Source organism: Gambusia affinis, linkage group LG03, assembly GCF_019740435.1.
Source record: "Gambusia affinis linkage group LG03, SWU_Gaff_1.0, whole genome shotgun sequence".
Classification (NCBI taxonomy): Eukaryota; Metazoa; Chordata; class Actinopteri; order Cyprinodontiformes; family Poeciliidae; genus Gambusia; species Gambusia affinis.
The window spans coordinates 19,772,229-19,794,055 of NC_057870.1; the positions used below are offsets into that span (position 1 = coordinate 19,772,229).

At 38.5% G+C, this 21,827-nt stretch overlaps 1 protein-coding gene across 1 annotated transcript; it reads left to right on the forward strand.

Moving 5' to 3' along the window:
- Positions 1-1,644: 1,644 nt before the first annotated feature.
- Positions 1,645-21,661, forward strand: pgm5 (phosphoglucomutase 5). Its single transcript, XM_044112626.1, has 11 exons — positions 1,645-2,194; positions 5,248-5,410; positions 5,501-5,647; positions 5,765-5,890; positions 5,981-6,171; positions 6,857-7,011; positions 12,188-12,303; positions 15,705-15,840; positions 17,176-17,359; positions 20,735-20,872; positions 21,245-21,661. Exons 1-11 carry the CDS (start codon positions 1,937-1,939, stop codon positions 21,332-21,334), a joined length of 1,704 nt encoding a protein of 567 aa, XP_043968561.1. The 5' UTR covers positions 1,645-1,936; the 3' UTR covers positions 21,335-21,661.
- The last annotated feature ends 166 nt before the right edge of the window (positions 21,662-21,827 follow it).

The following is a 21,827-nucleotide window of genomic DNA, read 5'->3' on the forward strand; positions in this document are numbered from 1 at the left end:
TTGGTAAGTTCATGCCTTTATGTTAAAGAAGAAACAGAAGCATTGATAAACCATTTTAACCTGCATTCTGGCTACAGAGGTTGCTAGATTTCCCAAGTCTTTACCAGCTTTTTCTTGAAGTTTTAGCTGCCATACTTCTTCGTTTTTATACTTTATTTGTCAATTAGACAGCGAAGTGCAAGATTTTAATAAACTCTTCAGTGTTGTTTGGGTTTTAGGAAATCATTTAGCCAATCTGAATAATGCATCTTTTTTGAACGGAAAAAAAGATGCACTTCTTCTAATCGTCCACTAGGTAGCACTGTTTCTTAAAACAGATCCATAGATTTGAAGATGAGCGGCCAGGGTACAAACCCTGGATAATAAATAAAAACGTTGCTGCATTAACTTTTACAAAAATGAATGACATAAAATAGTTAAAACATCTATATTCCTCACTGTTAGATCCATCACGCCTTGCGGACTGCTATATTCTCTCACGCATATTGTGAGGTTGAACAACTTCTTGGATGCTCACTCTGTTCCTCTTGCATTTATCTACATCTGTGAGTTTATTTAAACCAAAATGTCACAGTGAAAATGACTTATTTGTGTTGATGGTGGTACTTTATTATTCCTGCTACCTGTCAGTCCTTTAGACTAGGAGATAAGTAACTCAGATGTCTTAACTGTTAAAGAAGCTATGTTTGACTATTTGTTAACAATTTGTTGAAATATTGGCAAGGTATATGGATTTATGATTAGCTGGTAAAACTGCAAAATTTCCGCAAAGAAATATTCACTCAAATCTAAGTAACAAGTATTCACATTTTTAAAGACATAAGTGGTTCTTGGATGAATGCTGTCCTGGGGAAGTCCCTTCCTCTACACAACCAGCCACACTGATCTCACCACCAAAGTAGCTCTACCCAACAATAATAAATGAAACTATGTTTCAAACATCTGCAATCAGTGAAGAATAGATCAATCCAAATGCCAAAAGAGCTTTTCAAATGCTAGTTTTGTGTTTTAACAATAGAATACGGGGCTAATAAATCTCAAATAGCTAGTGCTTTAAAGACTGTTTGAGATGACCAGGTATGACCAGTATACATTTTTAAAATGGGTGTAGTTTCTCTGCGTACAGAAGGAAGCCTTTAATATGGGGCGAAATCTCAAGCTGGAAATTAGATACCAACTTCAGGGCCGTTGGTCACTTGAGGTGAATAGCAATATTATTCTATAGATGCCCATAGCAATATTATTCTATAGATGCCCATAGCAATATTATTCTATAGATGCCCATTTGCAATGCTTGGACATGTAAATAAGGTAAAGAAAACTAATTTTGGTGAAAAACCCTGATGATTTAAAATTTTTCGTTTTATGGGGCTCCTAGGCAGTGCCATCCTGAGTGGAGAGCCTCACAACTCAAATGAAAACGTGACAGTCTTCCTTTTTTTTTTTTTTGCCTAAGGTGTAACCGCTTGTTTTTTAAGTGTGTTTTCTCACCAGGGTGGCAGGACAGTACAGACACAGATATAGTGTCCGGTTGCACTCCGGGCCCCAGCACAATTCCTCTACTCCCTTCAGTCAGATGTCTATTTTTGGCGTGAGGCTCAGCTGATTGTAACACTGAAAGCTCAGTCCCTCCCTGATTTTCTCCTCTCCTCTTGTCGTCAGTTGTTCATTCTTATTAGGAAAAGAGGGAGCTTTGCTGTTGGGCTCAGTCAGGATAGAGGGATGCTCCTCTCTTGGCTTTAGTTGTCAAGGTGAAAATAAACTTTTTCGGTCTCCTCCTCAGCTGTAAGCAGCCACTTGGACTCCACAATTTTTTTGCTTTCCAACTTCATTATTATTATTATTTTTTTTTTTTCCTAATTTTTTACTTCGTAATCGGTTATTCCGAGCTGCCTGCTACAGCCCCGCTGGGTCGCGATAGAAAACAAGAAGGAGGATGGAGACGAGCCCCATCCCGGTGGTGACGGTCCAAACCGCCCCCTTTGAGGACCAGCGGCCCGGCACCAACGGGCTGCGGAGGAAGACTGCGGTGTTTGAGGGAAAGAAGAACTACCTGCAGAACTACATCCAGAGCCTCCTGTCCTCCATCGACCTGCGGGACAGACAGGGCTGCACCATGGTGGTGGGCAGCGACGGCCGCTACTTCAGCCGGGCTGCCATCGAGGTGATAGTGCAGATGGCAGCTGCCAATGGGGTAAGGAGGGCTGGAGAAGTTCACTAAATATTGTACATCATTTGGGTGTGCAGTACTTAAGTCATTTGGTCCGTTGTTCAAACTATGTCCCACCTAATTATTGGCTCTACGTTTTTTAAGCAGCACATAAGAATAAGTTGTGTTCTAATATCTGGCTAATATCCAGTAAATGAATAAAGCAGGGAAGTCTCCAACGCCCAAAGGCCAACATTTAGAAAACGAAAAAACAAATGGAGTCACACAATCCTGGAAGCACAATAACCAATGAAATCCCTCCAAAAGCTATAAAATTAATCAGGAAATATAAAGTAGATTAATAATAATAAAATCCTAAACAATCGCTACACTAAAAGTAAATGAGTAGACCGAGATCATCTGGCTGTGGGTTTTAGTGTTAAAGGACTATGGCCTGTCGATTGTGTTTATTTTTAGGCTGGAAACATAAATTTTCACACCACCTTTCAGCACATGTCCCACATTGTGTCACAGCTGGTTGGTTCACATTTAGTTATCCTATTTATAATAAATGTGTTCGTTAAGGAATGTGGAGGAAAGAAAATACTAAGTAGTGAGTAATGTGAGGTGGGAAGAAAATTATTTTTCAAAAAGAAAAAATGACAACCAAAAAAAAAAAAAAAACCTGAGACATATATTTACTCTGAAAATCCCAAACTGTCATGATCTTGTGTTTGAGGTTTTGAATTTGTTTCTGTTTCCACTTTTGATCACTTAGTTGTTTAAGCTTTCATTCTTGCTTTTCTTTTGCTCAGTGTTTCTCCCTTGGTAATATTTACCTCCTTTCCTCAACCTTCCTGCTTAGTCTCTCCTCAGCCTCATTCTGTTTCCAGCCTTTTCTTCGTCTAGTAATCGTGTTCCACAGTATTTAAGCTCCTTTTTCTCCGTCACACACTACTGGGTTCTTGCTTTTGCACTGTTGTTTTGGTGTCCCTTTGTTGGTCTGGTGACCTGACTCCTTGCGTGTTCTTCCCAAGCAATTGCAGATTACTTTTTTTAAATTATTATCATTAATTAAATATGCTTTATCATAAGCCTCCTGACCTACAACCTGGACTTTGGTCTGTCCTCAAACTCAGATTAGGTGACACAAACAAAATCTAGCTCAAGGAATTGTAATAAAAAAATATCTTAATTGTTAAACAGAGTCCTCATTTGTGTAAGTAAATTTCAATATAAATACAGCTATTGTGTGAAGGTGTCTGAGGTGTCTTAGAGAACACTTACAGAACAAGAAGAAACTTGTAACAATGTCAGCTGTTGATTACAAAAATACGACGAGAGATTAAGAAAACTCAGAGGAAACTCCCCAAGCCGCTTCCAAAATTCTGTGCTGTGAGAAGTTTACCTTGGACTATTTCCAAAGGGGGAAAAAAAAGAGCTAAAGGGAATATAATTTTTTGTTGACATCGGTCCTTATGTTTCTGCTAACCTTGGCCAAATGTCTCCTGATGTCAGCCTTATCAGCACTTCCATCCATCCTGCTCCTTTTCCTGCCTACGTTCGGCCGCACCAGCAGCTCGCCCCCGCAGCACCGTCACACCTCTCCACAGCTGAACTGTACACACTGGGGATACCCCTGTCACAGAGTGTGGAAAAGACCCAACTATGAAGCATCACCACTTGGCACACAAACGCAGGCCTTCCATTTCCTTCTAATTTACTCTCATAGCTGAGTTCACACCAATTCAGATTTTCACTACCCCAAGCTATCCTTTATAAAATCAACTTTTTTCTCAGGAGGATGAATTCCTTTGTGTTGAGGGCTCTCTTATTTAGAGCAGCTGATGTGCAGGATGTAGGTATTAGCACTTTATAAGTAGCACGCTAAGTATAAATAGAGAGTGTCCACCCACCTACTTGGATGGAGATCATTTACTTGATAAAGCTTACAGTAAATTAGGCTCTGTAAAGTGATACAATTTTGGGAGCTCTTTCTTTTAAACCTTTTTGGGTCAAAACAAAGATTTTTACGTAGATATATGTTATAGCGTAACTTCTTAAAGTATTAACAGTAGCTTTTTCAAATGTTGTCGTATTGCAACTACAAAACTTTTATTGTCTTTTTAGTGACAGACCAACAAAGTAGCTCATAATTGAGAAGTGGAGAGAAAGAGATCAAACCAGCTGTTTTCCGAAGACTTTAGAGGTCTGTTAGAGAGCATGAGTTGAGAAATGGTATCATCAGCAGACAGGTCTGGGGTAAAGTTCTGAAAAATTGATTTGTGTTTGATCCATCACTGATCAAGACTTTGGCATCAGCCTGAACTGACATGTTGGTCAAGGAAAGCATTAACCAGAAAAGTGACCACAAGGACCATAGTAATTCTGGAGGAAATAAAGAGATCCACAACTTTGGTGGATGAATCTCATGACGGGACAACATTTGGAAGAGCAGCAAGAAGAAAAATGTTGTTGAAAGAAAATTGGTCATGGTTTGTTACAAGTGATGAAGAGGACACAACAACTATGAGGAGGTGTGTTCTGGTTAAATACATGGAAAATCAAACGTTTTGTTGAAAAACTACCGCTGTCCATCCACACTGGACACACCATCCTATTATGATGCATGTTGGTGGGTATTAATCATGCAAACTACATTTATTTTTGCTATTTGAAAAAAAAATTGTTTGAAACTATGTTTCATTTTCCTTCTGCTTCCTAATTATGGATAAATGTGTGGTGGTCTTTGTAAAATCTCAACAAAAAAATGTCTAGAAACATTAATGATAAAAAAAAAACTTCCACACTCCTTTCTTGCCTCCCACATTTCTATCTTCATTTTCTTTTATTTCACATCAGTTAAAAAAAAACTCATTCAAAATACATGCTTATAATTGTTGTGTTCTTTTCCTTCCACTGCACAACTATGGAGCACTTTGATGTCTGTCTCATAAAGTCCCCTCAAAATACAATGAGGTTTGAGATTGTAGCGCAACAAAATCTGGAAGTGTTCAAGGGGATGAACAGTTTTCAAGGTGCTGTATAACAAGTAAAATGCAGATGTTTTATTTCTGACGGCCATCTGTTCCATTCAGATTGGTCGTCTGGTAATCGGTCTCAATGGCCTTCTTTCCACTCCTGCCGTGTCATGCATCATAAGGAAAATCAAGGCAATTGGTGGAATTATCCTCACGGCGAGCCACAACCCCGGAGGTCCTGGCGGAGACTTTGGAATTAAGTTCAACGTGGCTAACGGAGGTGAAGACTTTGCATTTGTTTTGGACATCAGAAGTAGTTGAAACCATTGGTTTTGGGGTGTTAAGTTGAATAAAAAATTTTGCCTGGAAGGGCCGTCTACTGACACGGTGATGGAGAGAATCTCTCAGGTGAGCCGGACTCTGGAGGAGTATGCCATCTGCCCAGATCTGCGCATTGATCTCTCAAGGCTTGGAAGACAAGAGTTTGATCTTGAGAACAAGTTCAAACCTTTTAGAGGTACAAAGCTCATGCATGATGTGCAAATATATATTCCTCTAAGTGGAATAATATGTATTTGAGATAAGTCAGATATCAATTCTGCACAGTCCTACATAGTTTCCTCTGTCTTTACAGTGGAGATCGTAGACTCAGTTGAAGTCTACCTACAAATGCTGCGAAACATCTTTGACTTCTCTGCCATTAAAAGTCTCCTCACAGGACCAGATCAGCTGAAGATACACATAGATGCCATGAATGGAGGTGAGTTAGGCACCCAGTGTAATAAACTTTACAACAAATCAAGATAATTTCACTACTTGCTTTACATATTCCCTCTGTTGGTTGGCATAGTGATGGGTCCCTATGTAAGAAGGATTCTGTGTGACGAGCTCGGGGCACCGGCCAATTCTGCTGTCAACTGCGTCCCCCTAGAGGACTTTGGTGGTCGACCACCGGAGCCTAACCTGACCTACGCCACCTCTCTGGTAGATGCTATGAAAGGGGGCGAGTTTGGATTTGGAGCGGCGTTTGATGCAGATGGGGTAAGGTGTTCATATCAACACTCCAACTTGTTGGCTTCGAAATCAGCTGCAGGTCTGATAGTGATCAGACTTGACTATTTTAAGTCAGACAGAGACAAGAGTCACTTGCCTACAGGTCCAAAACAGAAATTAATGCTTATTTTTAATTGCTTGCTTGTTCATAAAGGCAGAAAAACCAATGAGGGTTTGTCAATAATAATACAAAAAAAAATTTTCTGTTTATCACATCATAATGAAATTTCTATCATATCTGTGCTGTTTATTATTCAAAGATCTGACAGGGTAGATTCTCCTTCGTTAGACTTTTCTGTTTTATTGAAATGTAGCTATTATGCCCTGTATGGAGGAATACAGAGTCATATCTCATTCCTAGCTTTATACAAGCCTGTGTTTAATGAGCAGAGAATGAATGGTATAAATAAATGGAGGGAATATTTTCAGTTACATATTTGGTAAGTATTTATGGCAGTCAGATGGCTTGCCCAGGTCATACCTAAAATACTTTACAGAAGGAGCCAGTTTTGTAGTGCTGAATCAGTGTCTGAGCATCAAAGATCTGATCTGTGTGGTGGTGATTCGTTTTTTATGCATATAATTTTTGCAGTTTTTGTTTAAAAGGAGTTAAAAGATAATATGTATTTTCTAAATGTGACTCTTGATTTTCTGCATGGTGTGTCTGTACCAGGACCGGTACACGATCCTCGGAGAAAATGGCTTCTTTGTGAACCCTTCGGACTCGGTTGCAGTCATAGCTGCGAACCTCTCCACCATCCCTTATTTCAGACAACATGGCACCAGGGGCTTTGCTAGGAGTATGGCCACCAGCACAGCCCTCGACAGGTACAGCAAACACACAAACCCACACTAAGGAAGGAGTCGTCTGAGGATACAATGGCTTCTTACATGAACTCTTAAGGAGCTCGAAATCTGAAAAAGAGATACTCCCCATGTTGAGTCCACTTAAAACCCCATCTCCTACAAACTCTTGATTTTATTTCTGTCCATAAATACTGCCTGTCATTTAAAACAAGAGTCGAGCAAAGAGTGCTGACTGAACGCATGTGATGAAGCTAAAGTTATCCCCATTAATGTTTTTCTCAGCTGGAGAAGTCCCAGCGGAGCTCTCCTCTGAGTGCTGGTTGTTATAGAGTTAACTAATCAGAAGGGATACAAGTCAGGCAGTCAGACCTATAAATATAGTCACAAAACAGTGTTTCTAACAAGATTAGTAGAAATCTAATTTACTGACTGCAAACTCTACAAAAAAACCTTAGTCTTTATCATTTAAAACTGATGAGTGGCCGATGTTCTGTAATTAAACGTAGATACAACCTCAACTCTTACTGATTATTTTTAACAAGAACTTTAGATCATGTCCTGCTTTAATACAAACATCCTGTCCCTGTCAGCAAGACCATATTTGATCTTATCCTTATGGGTTTGGTGGACCTTCATATTTATGAAATACCTGTAAAGCTAAGCATTTATTTAAAATTTGACCTTGAAAAGCTTCAAAGTGGTTTTAGAGACAGTGTTTGTTGTGCTGAATAAGAAATAGACAACAATGAGTACCGGTGAAAGAAAATGCTAGCCCATTTTCTCATCTTTGCAATGCATTTATGCAACTTCTTGTGTACTTCAAAAAGAGAAATATCCCTTAGAATAATTTACCTTCCTTTGCACTGTGCTCTCACAAAGCAGCACATACCTATAGTTTTATACCCACTACACTTGCAACACTCACTTTGCTCAGCTCTCAGTTGCACTGCTACCTCTCATGTTCCTAATGTAACACTCAGGGAAAAGTTTGCATGTCTCTGACAAACTCCAGGAAGTGTTGATATGCCTGGTGGTGTGGTGTGTGCAATGTTGGAGTCAACCCAAGTGTGAGCCTTTTTAGGATAGTGTCTCTGGGAGTTTCGACTGAGACCCCTCCCGCCCCCCCACACACACACCCGCTCTGTGTTTCTGGCTAGTCAAGCACAGTGTTGTAGAAACGCAACCGTGTTCATTCTGTGTGCAATTGTTTATATTTTGAAAAATGTACAGTCATATTCAAGAAACGTAAGGAATTTATCTGCCAGAAAAGGTGACATGTTTTTCTAGCTACTTTAACCCCTACGGGGATGACTGAATTACCACAAAATTTATAAAAAATTTAAAAATATTTCTAATTTGTTTTATAGCAATCCTTAAGAATAACCATTTTGGGTGTCACAGGAAAACATCCTGAGCATAGAATGAAAGAACAACAGAAAAAGCGATTGTATCCTCCTAACTTTCATCTCATAAATTAAAGTTTTTCTTACCGTTGTGTTGTGCCTGCTATGGGTCACTTCCTTCTCTCTTCCTCTTCTCCCTGCTCCTGACCCCGTGGTCCATCAGCTCAACGGCCAATAAGACCAGAGGTTTAGTGAAGGTTTTTGTCGAGGCACATGTTTCACATCAAGCTCAAAAAGGGCTCATGTTTTGCTGCAGCTTTTGTTTGGGTGACATTGTAAGGTTTAAGTCCAAGCAGTGCTTTATACACTCAAGCATTATTGGTGGCATTTTATGAGCTTGTTTGTCAACAAGCTGGCTCTTAAGACGAAAGATTTTACAACAAGTCGATCAGGTTCAACTTATGAAAAAAAAAAAAAGTTTTTTTTATTCACTTTCTGATTTAATCACACACTTAAAATCCATGACACTTTTGTTATAATAGCATGATCTAACTCTGCACGTTAGTTCAATTTTTGGAGTGGGAGGAGGAGGGGAATCTTATGTTCAACAACCCAAATGAACGTAATTGAAGAGATTTTTAGAATGTATATACTTTTGTTTTTTGATCAGACTTTCTAGGACCTTATAATTGGTAATCCGTCTTTCTCTTTTCTCAGAGTTTGAATATGAGACGAGACAGAGGTTCTCTTGTTTTAATCGATGGTCATTGGGCTCGATGAGGATTTACATTTATCTTGCCAGATAGAGCGGGATGGTAAAAGAGGGAACAAAATCTTTCTAGAAGAGAGACAACCACTTAAATTTTAACAGCCATTTTCCAGTTTTCAACTGGCATTATTAAATTAAATTAAATTAAATTAAATTACCTACATGCCATTTGGCTGTTTGCAGTGCTTTATCCTTACAAATATACATATTGAGTTTGTTAAGAGCTACTTAGACTATTCCTGGAATCATTCATTTTTATCCAATTAGACCAATATGTCATTTAAAAAGCACCTCATGCCCACTGTATGGTGAAGGATGTGTGATACTGCGGGTCTGCTTGTCTTCCAAACGGTGTTTTTTTTTTTTTGAGTGCTCTGTATTATCAACTCCTGAAACCATTGAAAATTTTAAAATGTTTCCTTGTTTTGTTTGTCAACAGAAGTGTGTGCAATGTTGTCTTAAGCTGGACATTCCTTTAGAATTGATTAAAAGACAAGACACAGAAGCTGCATAAACTTCCTGATAATACAGGTTCTCTGTATGTGACAACAACCAGCTGTTCAAATATCTGGTCTAGGGAGTGTGGCTGTAAAATAAAACACTTTTCTTACAAAGAAAACATCCAGGTCTGACTAAAAACCTCCCTTAATTCAGTTATGGTCTGATTGAATCAAACTTTAACTTTTGGCCATAATTCTAAACTGTATTGTTGGGACAAAAAGGAACACTGTACTTTTGCAAAGGAATAACATGAACACTGTGAAAAATGGCGAGAGCAGCATTGTGGTGGAAGTACCACTCTTTTGGTTAAAATTGATGAATAGTTTTTGATTTCCTGCCAGATCTGACCCAAAACCTTTGATTTATTTTGTTTTTCAACTCTACAGTGTGATCAAGCATTATTTTTCCTAAGTAATGCAATAACGTGACCATAAGAAAATACAGTTTTGAAATGAGATCAAGAACTATATCTGACAGCAGATCTGTAGGATGACAAAATATTGTTTAAGATTGTGCATGATTATGCATCCTGGTTGTTTTTTTTTTATCTTTTAGTATTTTCCCTGCAACCAATTTTTTTTTATAAACAGTACAGACCAAAACTTTTGGTCTGTACTGTTTTGTTTTTTTTTTGTTTTGTTTTTTGCATTTGAAAAGATTTATCTGGGTATCATTTTCTACATCACAAAATCTGTAAATTTTAAAATATGCATGTGCACATTTGGCAACCAGTGTAAACAAAATCACGTATGACGTTTATCTCATAGCATATCCTTTGCTATTGTGAGAAACTGGTTTCAAAATAACACCAGACGATTGGATATGTAAATAGAAACCTTCTATTGTTCCTCTTTGACAAACATTGTTTATTTGACTAAAATAGCATGGTGTGTTTGTCAAATATGCTTAAGGTGGTATACAGCAGATATACCCCCACCCCGCCCTAAAGGCTCACTTGGCTCAAAGGTTCCTGATTTTGGGGCCGTGCAGCAGGACAATATAATCAAGCCGCTGTTGAAACCAGAGCCACATAAGAGGTAGAGACAACCCTGAAGATGGTGCTGGAAATGTGTGATAAGATACGGAACCAGCTGCTGCTCCTCTTTCAAGGCAAAATGAAGAGCTCTGCCTTCACTCATCAGCTGCTCAAACTGAGCGCACCACGGTGACCGAAGGGGCGTGCAGTTACTTTAACTGTGAGCTGTTTATGTTCTGGACTTCTTTTCTCAGTCAATCAATGCTGCTATAAGGGCAAAAGAGAACTGATTCTCACACTTTTTGTTGTTGTCTTCAATTTAGCTTGAAAGCCGATCCCCCTGCATTGAGACTCTTGGCTTATTTTGGCCGGTGGACGTGCTATTTAAAACGGCACAGGCTCATCAGAGGGGCCTGTTTGTTTTCTTTTAAGGAATGCCAGGCTTTCCGTTCCAGTGCTTGCATCCCCAAAGGGAGATCAAGCTGGTTTACTCATATTTGGTAATTCATCCCTTCTACTTGTAAACAACTGCACCAAACACTGCAGGGATTTATTTATGTCTAAGATTATTATGCAGATGTTTTCACCACCACTTAAAACCCCTAAAAGCCACCCACATTCAGAAATAGTCCAGTGGGTTTTCAAGAACTGACATGTTCACATTTTTGCCCGTTTGGTTGAAACATCTGTTTTGCTGGTTTGAATATTGCTTCAAGAAATTTTGGAGAAGGCATGTGTGTTTACGTTCTGCTGTGATCATAGAGAACGTATCAGTGGTGTGTGGGTAGCAACAAGTAGTATTGATGATAACATTGTACTTTATTATTCCTACTGTCGCCAAACTTTGCTATATTTTATTTTGCCACCTTGTTTTCGGCTTGAAGTATTGCTCTCTCTCACAGCCTGAAAGAACCATATACATGTCATAAAAATTAAAGCCAGAATTTAAATTTAAATAACTTCTTACATTTCTTAGCTTCCCGACTTTATTTTTGTACAGCAGTGTGTTTCAATTTTATTTAAATGACCACGCATAATTATTTAATTAGCATTATATTTATTTACTGAATTCTGGCACTTTTGAAACTTGATCAACTCTGAATTTTTATTTGACTTCAGTTTTGTAATTGGAAACATTAATCCCAGAAATTTGCCATTTTCTTCTTACAGAAATAAACATTTCATAGGGAAAACGGTTTGCAATTGGGGAAAGCCCCTGATTCTCCTTTGCCTTTTTTTTTTTGCACATATTTGACATACACACACACACACACACACATAGCTCACTCCTCATGACCCCATTACAGGATGTATAAACATGCAGGCTCATAATCCCTCTTTTCTCCTGTTCTTTGGTGACTACATGGCCTGTGTTCAGAGAACATAGAGTGAAAGGTTGACTCATTTTGTTCCTGCAGTGTTTTGCCTTATTAAGTTGTTGGACGAACCGTTGACAGATAACTGCTGTCATGCAGCATTTGGGTTGCTTTATTTGAAAGGTCAGAGGATTTGCTTGAACACTCACCCTTCTGATCTGATAAAAGCAAAGGTACAAACTTTGTTTTTGCTTCTCTCTCTGTCTCTCTCTCTCTTCTGTGCTGTTTGTAGGGTAGCCAAAGCCATGAAGCTGGCCCTTTATGAGACTCCCACAGGCTGGAGGTACTATGGGAACCTGATGGATTCTGGGCGCTGTTCCCTATGTGGGGAGGAGAGCTTTGGAACTGGTACGATCTAGCACACAAGGACACACTCCGAACATAAAAGGCTCATAAAGAGAGATTTGTGATTGCTAAAATGTCTTGTGCAGTTAAAATAATAAAAAAGAAAAGCAGAACCGGACTGTTGGACAGGAAAGAAAGGATCATAGATGCAAATCTGTGGATTGGCTTGGAGAGTTTGTGAAGTTTTGTGCTTGAGAAATTCCCCTCACCCCCTTTCCTAGTGGATCAACTATTGTCAAGGTGCCTTAAAAACAATCCTACATTTTAGTACTGCACTGATCAGCTTCTACAGAGTTGTTTTTACTTTACTACTTACTTGTGCAGAAGTCTTCAACCTCTTTTAATCGGATATGTTTTTCATCTAAGGATATATACTTTCTTGTAAAGTTTCTGAGTTTTGATCAGGAGTTTGGTAGGTTTTCTGAAAGTCTTTCTGCTGCTTTATATTGTTTAATACTACCTCATAAGACAATCTGCATCAGTGGAAACAGAAGAATCAAAGTCCCAAGAGTCCAGCATAGGATTAGACTTCAGAAGAGTTTGTTTTCCATTGCTTGCATTGAGGACAACATTTCAGATTTTTGTTTCACCTGTTTCTCCTCTATGCATGCTATGTTCTCTACACGGCTTGTGGCAAAGACTGAAAATAGACAATGAAATGGATTTCTTTCAGTTATTCTTCTTTTTCTTTCCAGTCTGCCAGAATTTTTAGAATGCAATAACTAATAATCCTGTCAATACATTTGAATCCAAAGCTTAGTTTTCTATCAAACTGTGTTACTGCAGTTGGCCAGATGGCTGAATTCTTGTCTTCTCCAATTGGATCATCTTCCACCATTCCTGTGTCCATTACGTTTTAAACAATATATTTCAGAGGAGACTTTAATAGCTTAGTTTAAGAAGGAACTTTTCTCTTGACTCTATAAGTCAGGTTTGTGGAGTGGAGGTTTAGTCAGTTGACCTTTGTCTACCTGAGCTATTAATCTCTCCAGCTCCCTCAGAGTTACATTGGGCCTCTTGGCTGCCTCACTCCTTTCCCAGGTCACAGTGTAGGTTTTAAGTTGTGTCATACTTTTTATCTTTTTGGTTAATAGATTGAACAGAGGTCTGAGATGTTCAAAACTGACTTCTGAGTTCAATTGACTACGTTAGATTTTACACAAGGTATCCAAGTAAGGGCTAAACACAACACCATGCCACACTTTTCAGATTTGAAAAGAATTTTCCTTACACTTCACAATTATTTTCTTCTTTGTGTTCTTCTACCACATAAGCTCTGAAAAATACATTGACATTTGTGATTGTATATTGGAGGAAATGTGCAAATGTTCAAGGTATGTATATGAACACTTTTGCAAAGCACTGCATGGGATCTAATAATCAGTGCAGGAACAGCCAAACGGGCAAGTGATATGTGATATCATATGTCAGCCTAAGAGTCACAGCTTTGCTTCTCTTTCAGTCTATTTCAGGTCTAGAGTTGTAAGCAGTACATCCTGGTCGCCTTCAGCCCTAGTCAGAGAACTCTAATAGATGATAGGGCTGTGACCCTCACCGCATGTGTAAATAATCCTCATTCCTCTGCTATAAAAGGAGACAGGGGCTTCGTGAATCACCGCAACATGCCGACAGACCCCCACAGGAAATGTTTTTTAGTAAATGCAAATTCAAAGGCATGTTAACACACTGTAGATGCCTGAAATTATTTTAACTCCAACTTATATTTTAGCAATTTAAACTCTGAAAATAATGAGCGTTGTTGCTGTTGACCTTTGTCATTTTAAATCTGACCCACTATAGTGTACATTTCTATTTTGTCTTTTTCTGGTCAACTCAATTTTATGGGTCAAAGAGTAAAACCGTGGAGGTAAAAGCAGAAGGTTCTAGGAGGTGAGAACATGAGAGAAGAAAACAGACGGTGGCTGAGTCTGAATTGAAGACGTGTCGACCGAGATGAGAGGAAAGTAAGCAGAGAGTTTGAGAGCCCAGAGGACTTTGGGAGCTCACTCGTTGTCTATCCTTGTAAGGCAAAAAGCTTCGAGAGAGCCCTGCAGAGTAAATCATTAGAGCTGTGCACCGCTCCCGCTCTTCACTAGAATGAACTGCAACGTTCCTGCACACTGGGATTCTCGTTATCCAGGCCTTTGATCTTCAGATAAAAAAAAAAAGCAAAACTATTAATGAATCATCTGCTAGAGTTTGTGCAAAAATATTTTCGTCAAAACATTGGAGAAAAGTTATGTTAACATGTTTTTAAGGGCTATTTAGCAGCAGGTGATGAAGGGGCAGAGCTGAGCTAAAAAGAAAATCGCTGCAGCAACGAGCGCTCATTAATGAGTGCAGCTGTGCTTTGACGATACAGATCTTGAATCTGTTTTACAGGGTGACCCTCTTTGAAAGTGAGCAACAGACAAAAGGGTAGACAGACAGTAAAGCTGGGCTTAGATAATCACAACTGTCAGTTTCCTAACAACTGTATGCTGATGGAGCCGGACACAGGGATCAACAGTTCTTCTCATCTTTTCGGTCCGTGACGAGGAAAATAACTGTATAGGCTAATTTACAGAGTAGAAGAGACAGAAAGATGCTTTTTTTCCCTGTTCACAGATGTAATGAACTTAGAAAGACACCCATAAACATTGGAGTCCTTTTCCCACTTCTAGCTCTAGCATGGAAACATTACTGTCACATTCTTAACCTTTGAGATACCTTTATGGTGCAGCTGTCTCTCTTGAGAGCCTTCTTGTGAAAGAGACTTTGGGGGTGATCTTCTTCTTGGTGTGTGTGTGTGTGTGTCTTTATCTAGTGGAAGCAGCAGACTTTGTTTGTGTTGGCATGTTTGGCGTTGTCTTTTGCAACTCTTTGTAACTCCCAACAGAGAGTGATTATGGGTAGATTTGCCCCTCACCATTTCGACTAAGTCCATGTTCAGCATTCGGCTATATCAGATGAGACGTAATATTTTAATTGGAAAAAAGCTGCAGGTAGGCTGGCCTGACACAGGAAGGTTGTTTATGGACCCTGCCTGTTCTAAATAAACAAAATGGTTTCGCAATGTTTTACTAAAGTAACCATGGATCTATCTCAGACTTTCTCAAAAATTTCAATATTTTTTTTTTCTGTCTGTGACTTCTTTAGATGTATGGAAGTCACCCATGCATTGGGCAGTCGAGCACCCTGCAATCTAATGCAGACTGTATCAACAATGTTTTAAAGGAATTCATTGGCTGCGTTCTTGCTTAAATATTGTCATTTATCTTAATGAGGGTAGCATAAGCTGTTTCTCCATAGTTTGCTTAACATCAAGATTATGGGAGACAAATGCTTTTCTTTGGATGCTTTGTCAGAAACTATAAAACAAATTTCTCAAGAAATGTGATATTCTGTTTCCTTTTCTTCCTCAGGTTCTGACCACATTCGTGAGAAAGATGGCCTGTGGTCAGTGTTGGTATGGTTGTCCATCATAGCAGCCAGGAAACAAGGCGTGGAGCAGGTTGTCAGGGAGCACTGGGCCAGATTTGGACGCAACTACTTCTGCAGGTGATGATCTCTGAAAGACATTCAGTCATCTGTTTCTGAATGCAGTGATAATGTTGTGTTTTCATCTTTTCAGTCAAATTGTGAATGCTATAGCAATGGCTCGAGAGCAAATCAGTGCATTGTGAACTAACAAGTAAATGTTTGCAATTCAAATCCAAAAGTCTAATGTCAACATTTTAGGAATGGATTTCACATTGAATTCGATTTAATAATACTTTATTTATCCTGAAGTAAAACTAAATGTTTTATAATTCACATAATCCAAGTATGTTCAAGTTTGTTGTGGACGGTGCTGCTTTGGCAGAAAGGATCTACAGAACCTAATACATACAGTATTACACTGTATTGTAACACTGCTGTTTGCTAATTTTAGCATCTTAAGCAACTGATAGTAAAAAATCTGCTTGAAGCATATGTTAACGTGTTAACCATAATGCTAATGCTGCTGCTGTAGGTTATGTTAGCATTTTATGGTCACTGATAGCATAAATGCTACTATCACAATATTAGATGTAATGTTGTCTAAGTTAAAAGGTGAGACTAATGATGGAATATCGGGTTCTATTGGTTTAGCAAAAGGATATTAGTTGATGTTAGCATAGCACATAGCATAACTTAATTCTGTTAGCTCAAAGTTTGCTTTTTAATCAGATATTTCTAGTATGTCAGGCATTTTTTTACTTTTGCAAGACTATTTTAATAGCAGCATGCTAATGTAAGCTGGTTTGCTGATGTTTAAAATGTATAGCTAAAAGTCTTGTGTTTTGGTTGCTATTGATAACATGATCTCTGACTTAAAACAGAATTGCTCGGCCAAGTTCACTACCAAAGCCCCTATACTGTGGTGTAGGAGTGACAGGGTGATGCCAGGTGACGGGGTCCATTAAAATCTCTTCAAGAATTTCTTTTTTTTATTTTTATTTTTATTTTTAAAGTAACCATGCTTTCGATTCTCCTACCAGTCTACCAAAGCTAATTAAGTACTGTACGCCAACGTCTCGCTTGGATGTAATTTGTCCTTATTTCACCCTTCCCCCTGTGACAGTCTGTGCAGAAAGCGTCCCCAGTGATAGTTGCTCTAGCTTTGTACTGCATATTCCCACAGAAGGTTTTTATAAACTGATGAATATTTCCCACAAGACATAAATGGCAAGGATAAATGAGTTAGGATAAGGACCATGCACGATCATGATTTTTAAAACATCTGTCAGCATTTGGAAAAAATATAAGTCATTCACCCTCATTAATCATCTCTGAGAATTCAGTTTTTTTCAGCCCCCTGAACCTAGCGATGTCTCATTTAAATATATGTGTCCATTTGTTTGTGATTTTCAGGTTTGACTATGAAGGCTTGGACCCACGTGCAGCCTTTTACCTGATGAGGGATCTGGAGACAGTAATCTCAGACAAGGCTTTCAGCAATCAGAAGTTTGCTGTTGGAGATCATGTCTACAGCGTGGAGAAGGCAGAGAACTTTGAGTACATTGACCCAGTGGACGGGACAGTCGCTCGGAACCAGGTCAGTGTGAGACAGCTCCAGATGTAGGATGTCGCATGACAAAATAAGCTGAGATAAAACTGAGCACTGAAGAAATGTAAACTGTGAATAGTTGCAAACTACAAAAAAAAAAAAAAACTCCCAAAAATGTTAAAACAAATAAGGTTTTATTAAAAATATACACCATAAGGTGTGACAAAATTTATATGTAACAAAGGGGAAGAAACATAGCAGTTATCATCTGGTTTTCATTGGATACGGCCTAATATATCTCATCCTAACAGTTGCCATAATGACAGTCTAAAGAGTATTATTTGGTTGACCAATCAGTGGTTGTAATGGATACAAATAAGGCTCTTTTAAAGACAGCAACAGAAAGTACATTTTGTGAATGCCATCATTAACTTCTGCTCTCATCTTAAATAAGCAATAATATGTTTTCTAACTTTTGAACCCCTTCTGAAAATAAATAAATAAATAAATAAATAAATAAATAAATAAATAAATAAATAAATAAATAAATAAATAAATAAATAAATAAATAAATAAAGTGCTTTATTGTCATATTTTCTGAGTTTTAAAATGTGATTTGGCAGCATTTCTTTCATACAAAAATAAAAAAAACCTCTTAAAAACAATTAAAACGGAAATCCATTGGCAAAGGTTGTTTATTCAAAAATAATTTTTCAATGAAAGTGTTACTTACAAGGAACACAGACTGCATGTTGAAAACATAGAAATAAAAAGTGGAAAGTGAAATGAAAATTGCATTCATAATACACAACTCAACCACATTTTATGACGTTTATGTATATACTGGTAAGGGTTTGGAGAAACAAGATAAAATGTTTAAAAAGCATCTTAAAAAATGTAAAGGGGCCCAAGAAGGTCTCACACTTGCCCTTGTTCTCCCTCTTCCCACCCTGCAGACCACCCACTGCGAGGCTTTGTTTGGATATGCACATCTTATCTTTAGTTTTAAATCATAAACTCGTCCATATACACACAGCATACAGTTTAGGTCTCCACACACACTGGTAACATGTTTGGTTAGTACATCCTTCCTGTCACAACCCTTTTAACTCACCTGCTGTCTTTCAAGTTTTCACAATCGACTTTTCCCTTTCTTATTCCGCAGATAAAGGTGTGATCATTTTTATTTCTTAGAAACTAATGTTACAACAACTAGTACTTACCCGATCTCCTTTCAGCAGGTTTAGCTCCTCCCAACAAGAATATTGTCAAGCCACATACATGCACACACTCTGAGCGTTTCGCTTTAGAGTTACAAAAGCAAAAGCACATCTCAGTATGGATACAGCAGGTCTTGCCACTAGTTAGTCAGTCTCCCCAAAATGGCAAATCCCCAGCAACCCAGTCACCCCCTAATGACTCACATTCCTCTCAAGACAAAATTGTATCAGCTGTCGTCTCTCTCAGTGTCTCCATCACGGAGGGGGGAGGAAGTAGGCGCGCAGAGACAAACGCGTTCAAACAGAAATGTGCCAGACAATGCTTGGAGGATTTACACCGCAGTTGCATGGCAGCATCTCTGTTGTTGGCTACTGAATTCATCTGGCATTGCCTGCATATCAGACAGAGAACGGATGGATTTAAGCCCCTAGATTCAGCTGTCTGTTTTTGGGAAATGTGGCACCGACATGTTCATCTTTCAGTTCTCATCTCCACAAGATAAATTTATAATCAACTCGTCTTAGACAAAAGCATTTGCATTGGCGGGTCAGCTTTTTTGTTGTTTACTTTGATTTGTATTTGCTCACCTGGATGTTTTAAGTTAACCACTGTAAGGTTGCATAATCTCTCAGCAAGTCATTGTAATTACATGGGTACTAAAAGCAGAGAACACTCTGACTTTCTTTCGACCACTAGATTTGTTTTCCTGCCTCTTAAGTCATAGCATGCATTAGTTAGAGTTGTCAATTGGGTGGACAGCCTTGTCTGGGTATGTGGGCCTCTGTGCCAAACTCTTTCCATTTCCAGATAATGGACTGAGCAGTGCTCTGTGAAGTATTCAAAGCTAGTTCTAACCCAGCTTTAAACTTCTCTACAACATTCTCCCTGAGAAGTCTGCTGTGTTCCTTGATCTTTCTGATGCTGCTTGTTCGCTAATGTTCTCTAACAAACCTCTGAGATGTAAACTGAGATTAAATGTCACACTAGTAGGCTTTATTTACAATTTTTGTGCCTGGTGAAGGGTGCTTTCATACACAATTGGCTGCACTAGATTTTATTTATAGTATCAGGGTAAGGTGGGGAAAACGTTTGTCCGTAAAAACATAAGATCCAAATCGAACACATTGAAAGATGTGGTTGTAACATGACAAAATGTGGAAAATCTTGATGGGTGTGAATATCTTTTGAAAAATCCACATCATTTAAAGACGTAACCTCTGAGCACTGGAGCAGATCGTGTTTTTAACAAGCATTAGTCTGACAGCCCGCTGATAACTGCTGCTCTATTGTTAGCGATGAGCCGGCACACTCCCAGATACAGACAGACAGGCGGACATCTCTCATTATCACCGACTCTCTTTTAACATTTGTTTCCACTTCCCTCCTAACATCCAGAGTCACGATAAAGGAGAAGAACTGGAGTTTTCTAGAGGTTTCTGTTTATCAGCAAAGGGTCTAAAATGTTCTCCCCTCATTGACTGCATGGAGAGCCCATGTGACTTTTGTTCTAAAAATAATCCATAAAACTGAACTGAACTGTTGTTACATTTTGATGCCTGAGGTGGGGAATATGGTTGACAAATCTTTGAAAAGCTAACAGATGAAATAAAGGTGTTCTATTGTTAAACGTACCAGCACAGAAACAAAATTTGAAGTACTTGCAATTTTTTTCTCAAATATAATGCTTTAAGTAAACTTATTATGTTTGTGTTACCATGCAGGGGATATGGTTTACTAACCTATCACAGTCAAATCCTGTTTGCTCAATAGATGACGACAACAAACTATGGGTCTCTGAATGGTCTTTTCTTCAAAACAAAACAAAAAAAAGAAAAGAAAAAAACTGGAGTTAGTTCAGTAGCTCCAAAAAATCTGGCATCATAGTTGAAATTTTTTTAGGACCATATCATTTAAAAATATTGCTGTGTTTAACTGCTGAACATGGTTAAAATGACTCATTACCAACAAACGGCACGGTGACAGCGACATCTAGAGGAAATTTGCTTTCAATGCACATCAGGGAGGCAACTGTAGAAATAGATATAAGGAATCCTGGTTAAAGTGCCTTTAATTATATATGTTCTGTAAACTGAATTATAAAGCTAACGAAAGAAAATTACCTAGATACCAGTCAGAAAGACTCATTTAAATTAATTGGAAAAATGTAATGAAAAGGTTATAATTATTATTATTTTATTCTAGGGTTTAAGGATCATCTTCACCGACTCTTCCCGCCTTGTGTTTCGGATGAGCGGCAGCGGTGGAGGGACGGGTGCCACCATACGCATTTATGCTGAGAGCTTTGAGAGAGACCCTGAGAGACACAGCAGAGAGACCCAGGTAGGGGAGCTGTGTGTTATCTGTCTATACCTGTTCTGTTTACACACGCAGAAGGACCTGCGCACACCTGCAACTCAGAACAGGGGCAAAGCGCTTTACAACTACTTTGTCTTCATTAAAACATTTTGTTTTGACTTCAGTATCGTGAACTGTTCTGTCGTGAATGGATTATTATCATTTAAGAGATTAAGAATTATGCACGAATAAGAAACCAAATCACCCGTGGATTAATTTTGCCATTTATTTGTTTATTTTGCTATCCATTTTTTATTTATTCATTTGTTGAAGAGGAGTTAAGCTCCTACCACTGAGGAATAACAGTATTGTGAAATGTTTGGAGGTGTGTATTTGGTATAAATATTCTCTCTGCAGGTGGTGCTGGGTCCTCTCATTGCCATCGCCCTGAAGCTCTCCAACATTCATGAGAGGACAGGACGGCGCGGCCCAAACGTCATCACATGAGTTAAAAGAGAATGAGGGAGATACACACGCACCTACACACACCCACACACACGCACACACCCATTATTTGCATCTATTATGCCCACACTGATAAATTATACTTATTTCTGCAGCTTCACTTTGCTTGAAACAGCTATTAACCCGAGATTTTTTTGTGTGTGTGCTGGAATTTGTCTCTCAAAGACAAAAATGTCACAGCTGCACATCTATGTTCATTTTTGTTCACAATAAAAAGTCAGATATTGATAAACATGAAGCAAAATTAAATAATGTAGTAGTTACACAGTGGAAGCTATAAAAGCAATAAACACAAACTTGACGACAGAATATCAAAGTTTCTTGATTTTTTTTTTTTTTGGATTACAACTTACTCAGTGTGAGTTTATTCATTTTACAAGATTGTTTCTTTTTTACTTTTACTCATATTGAACATTTTACAGTTCACATATAATTTGTCATTATTACACATTACAAGTAATTTCTTTACCAAAAC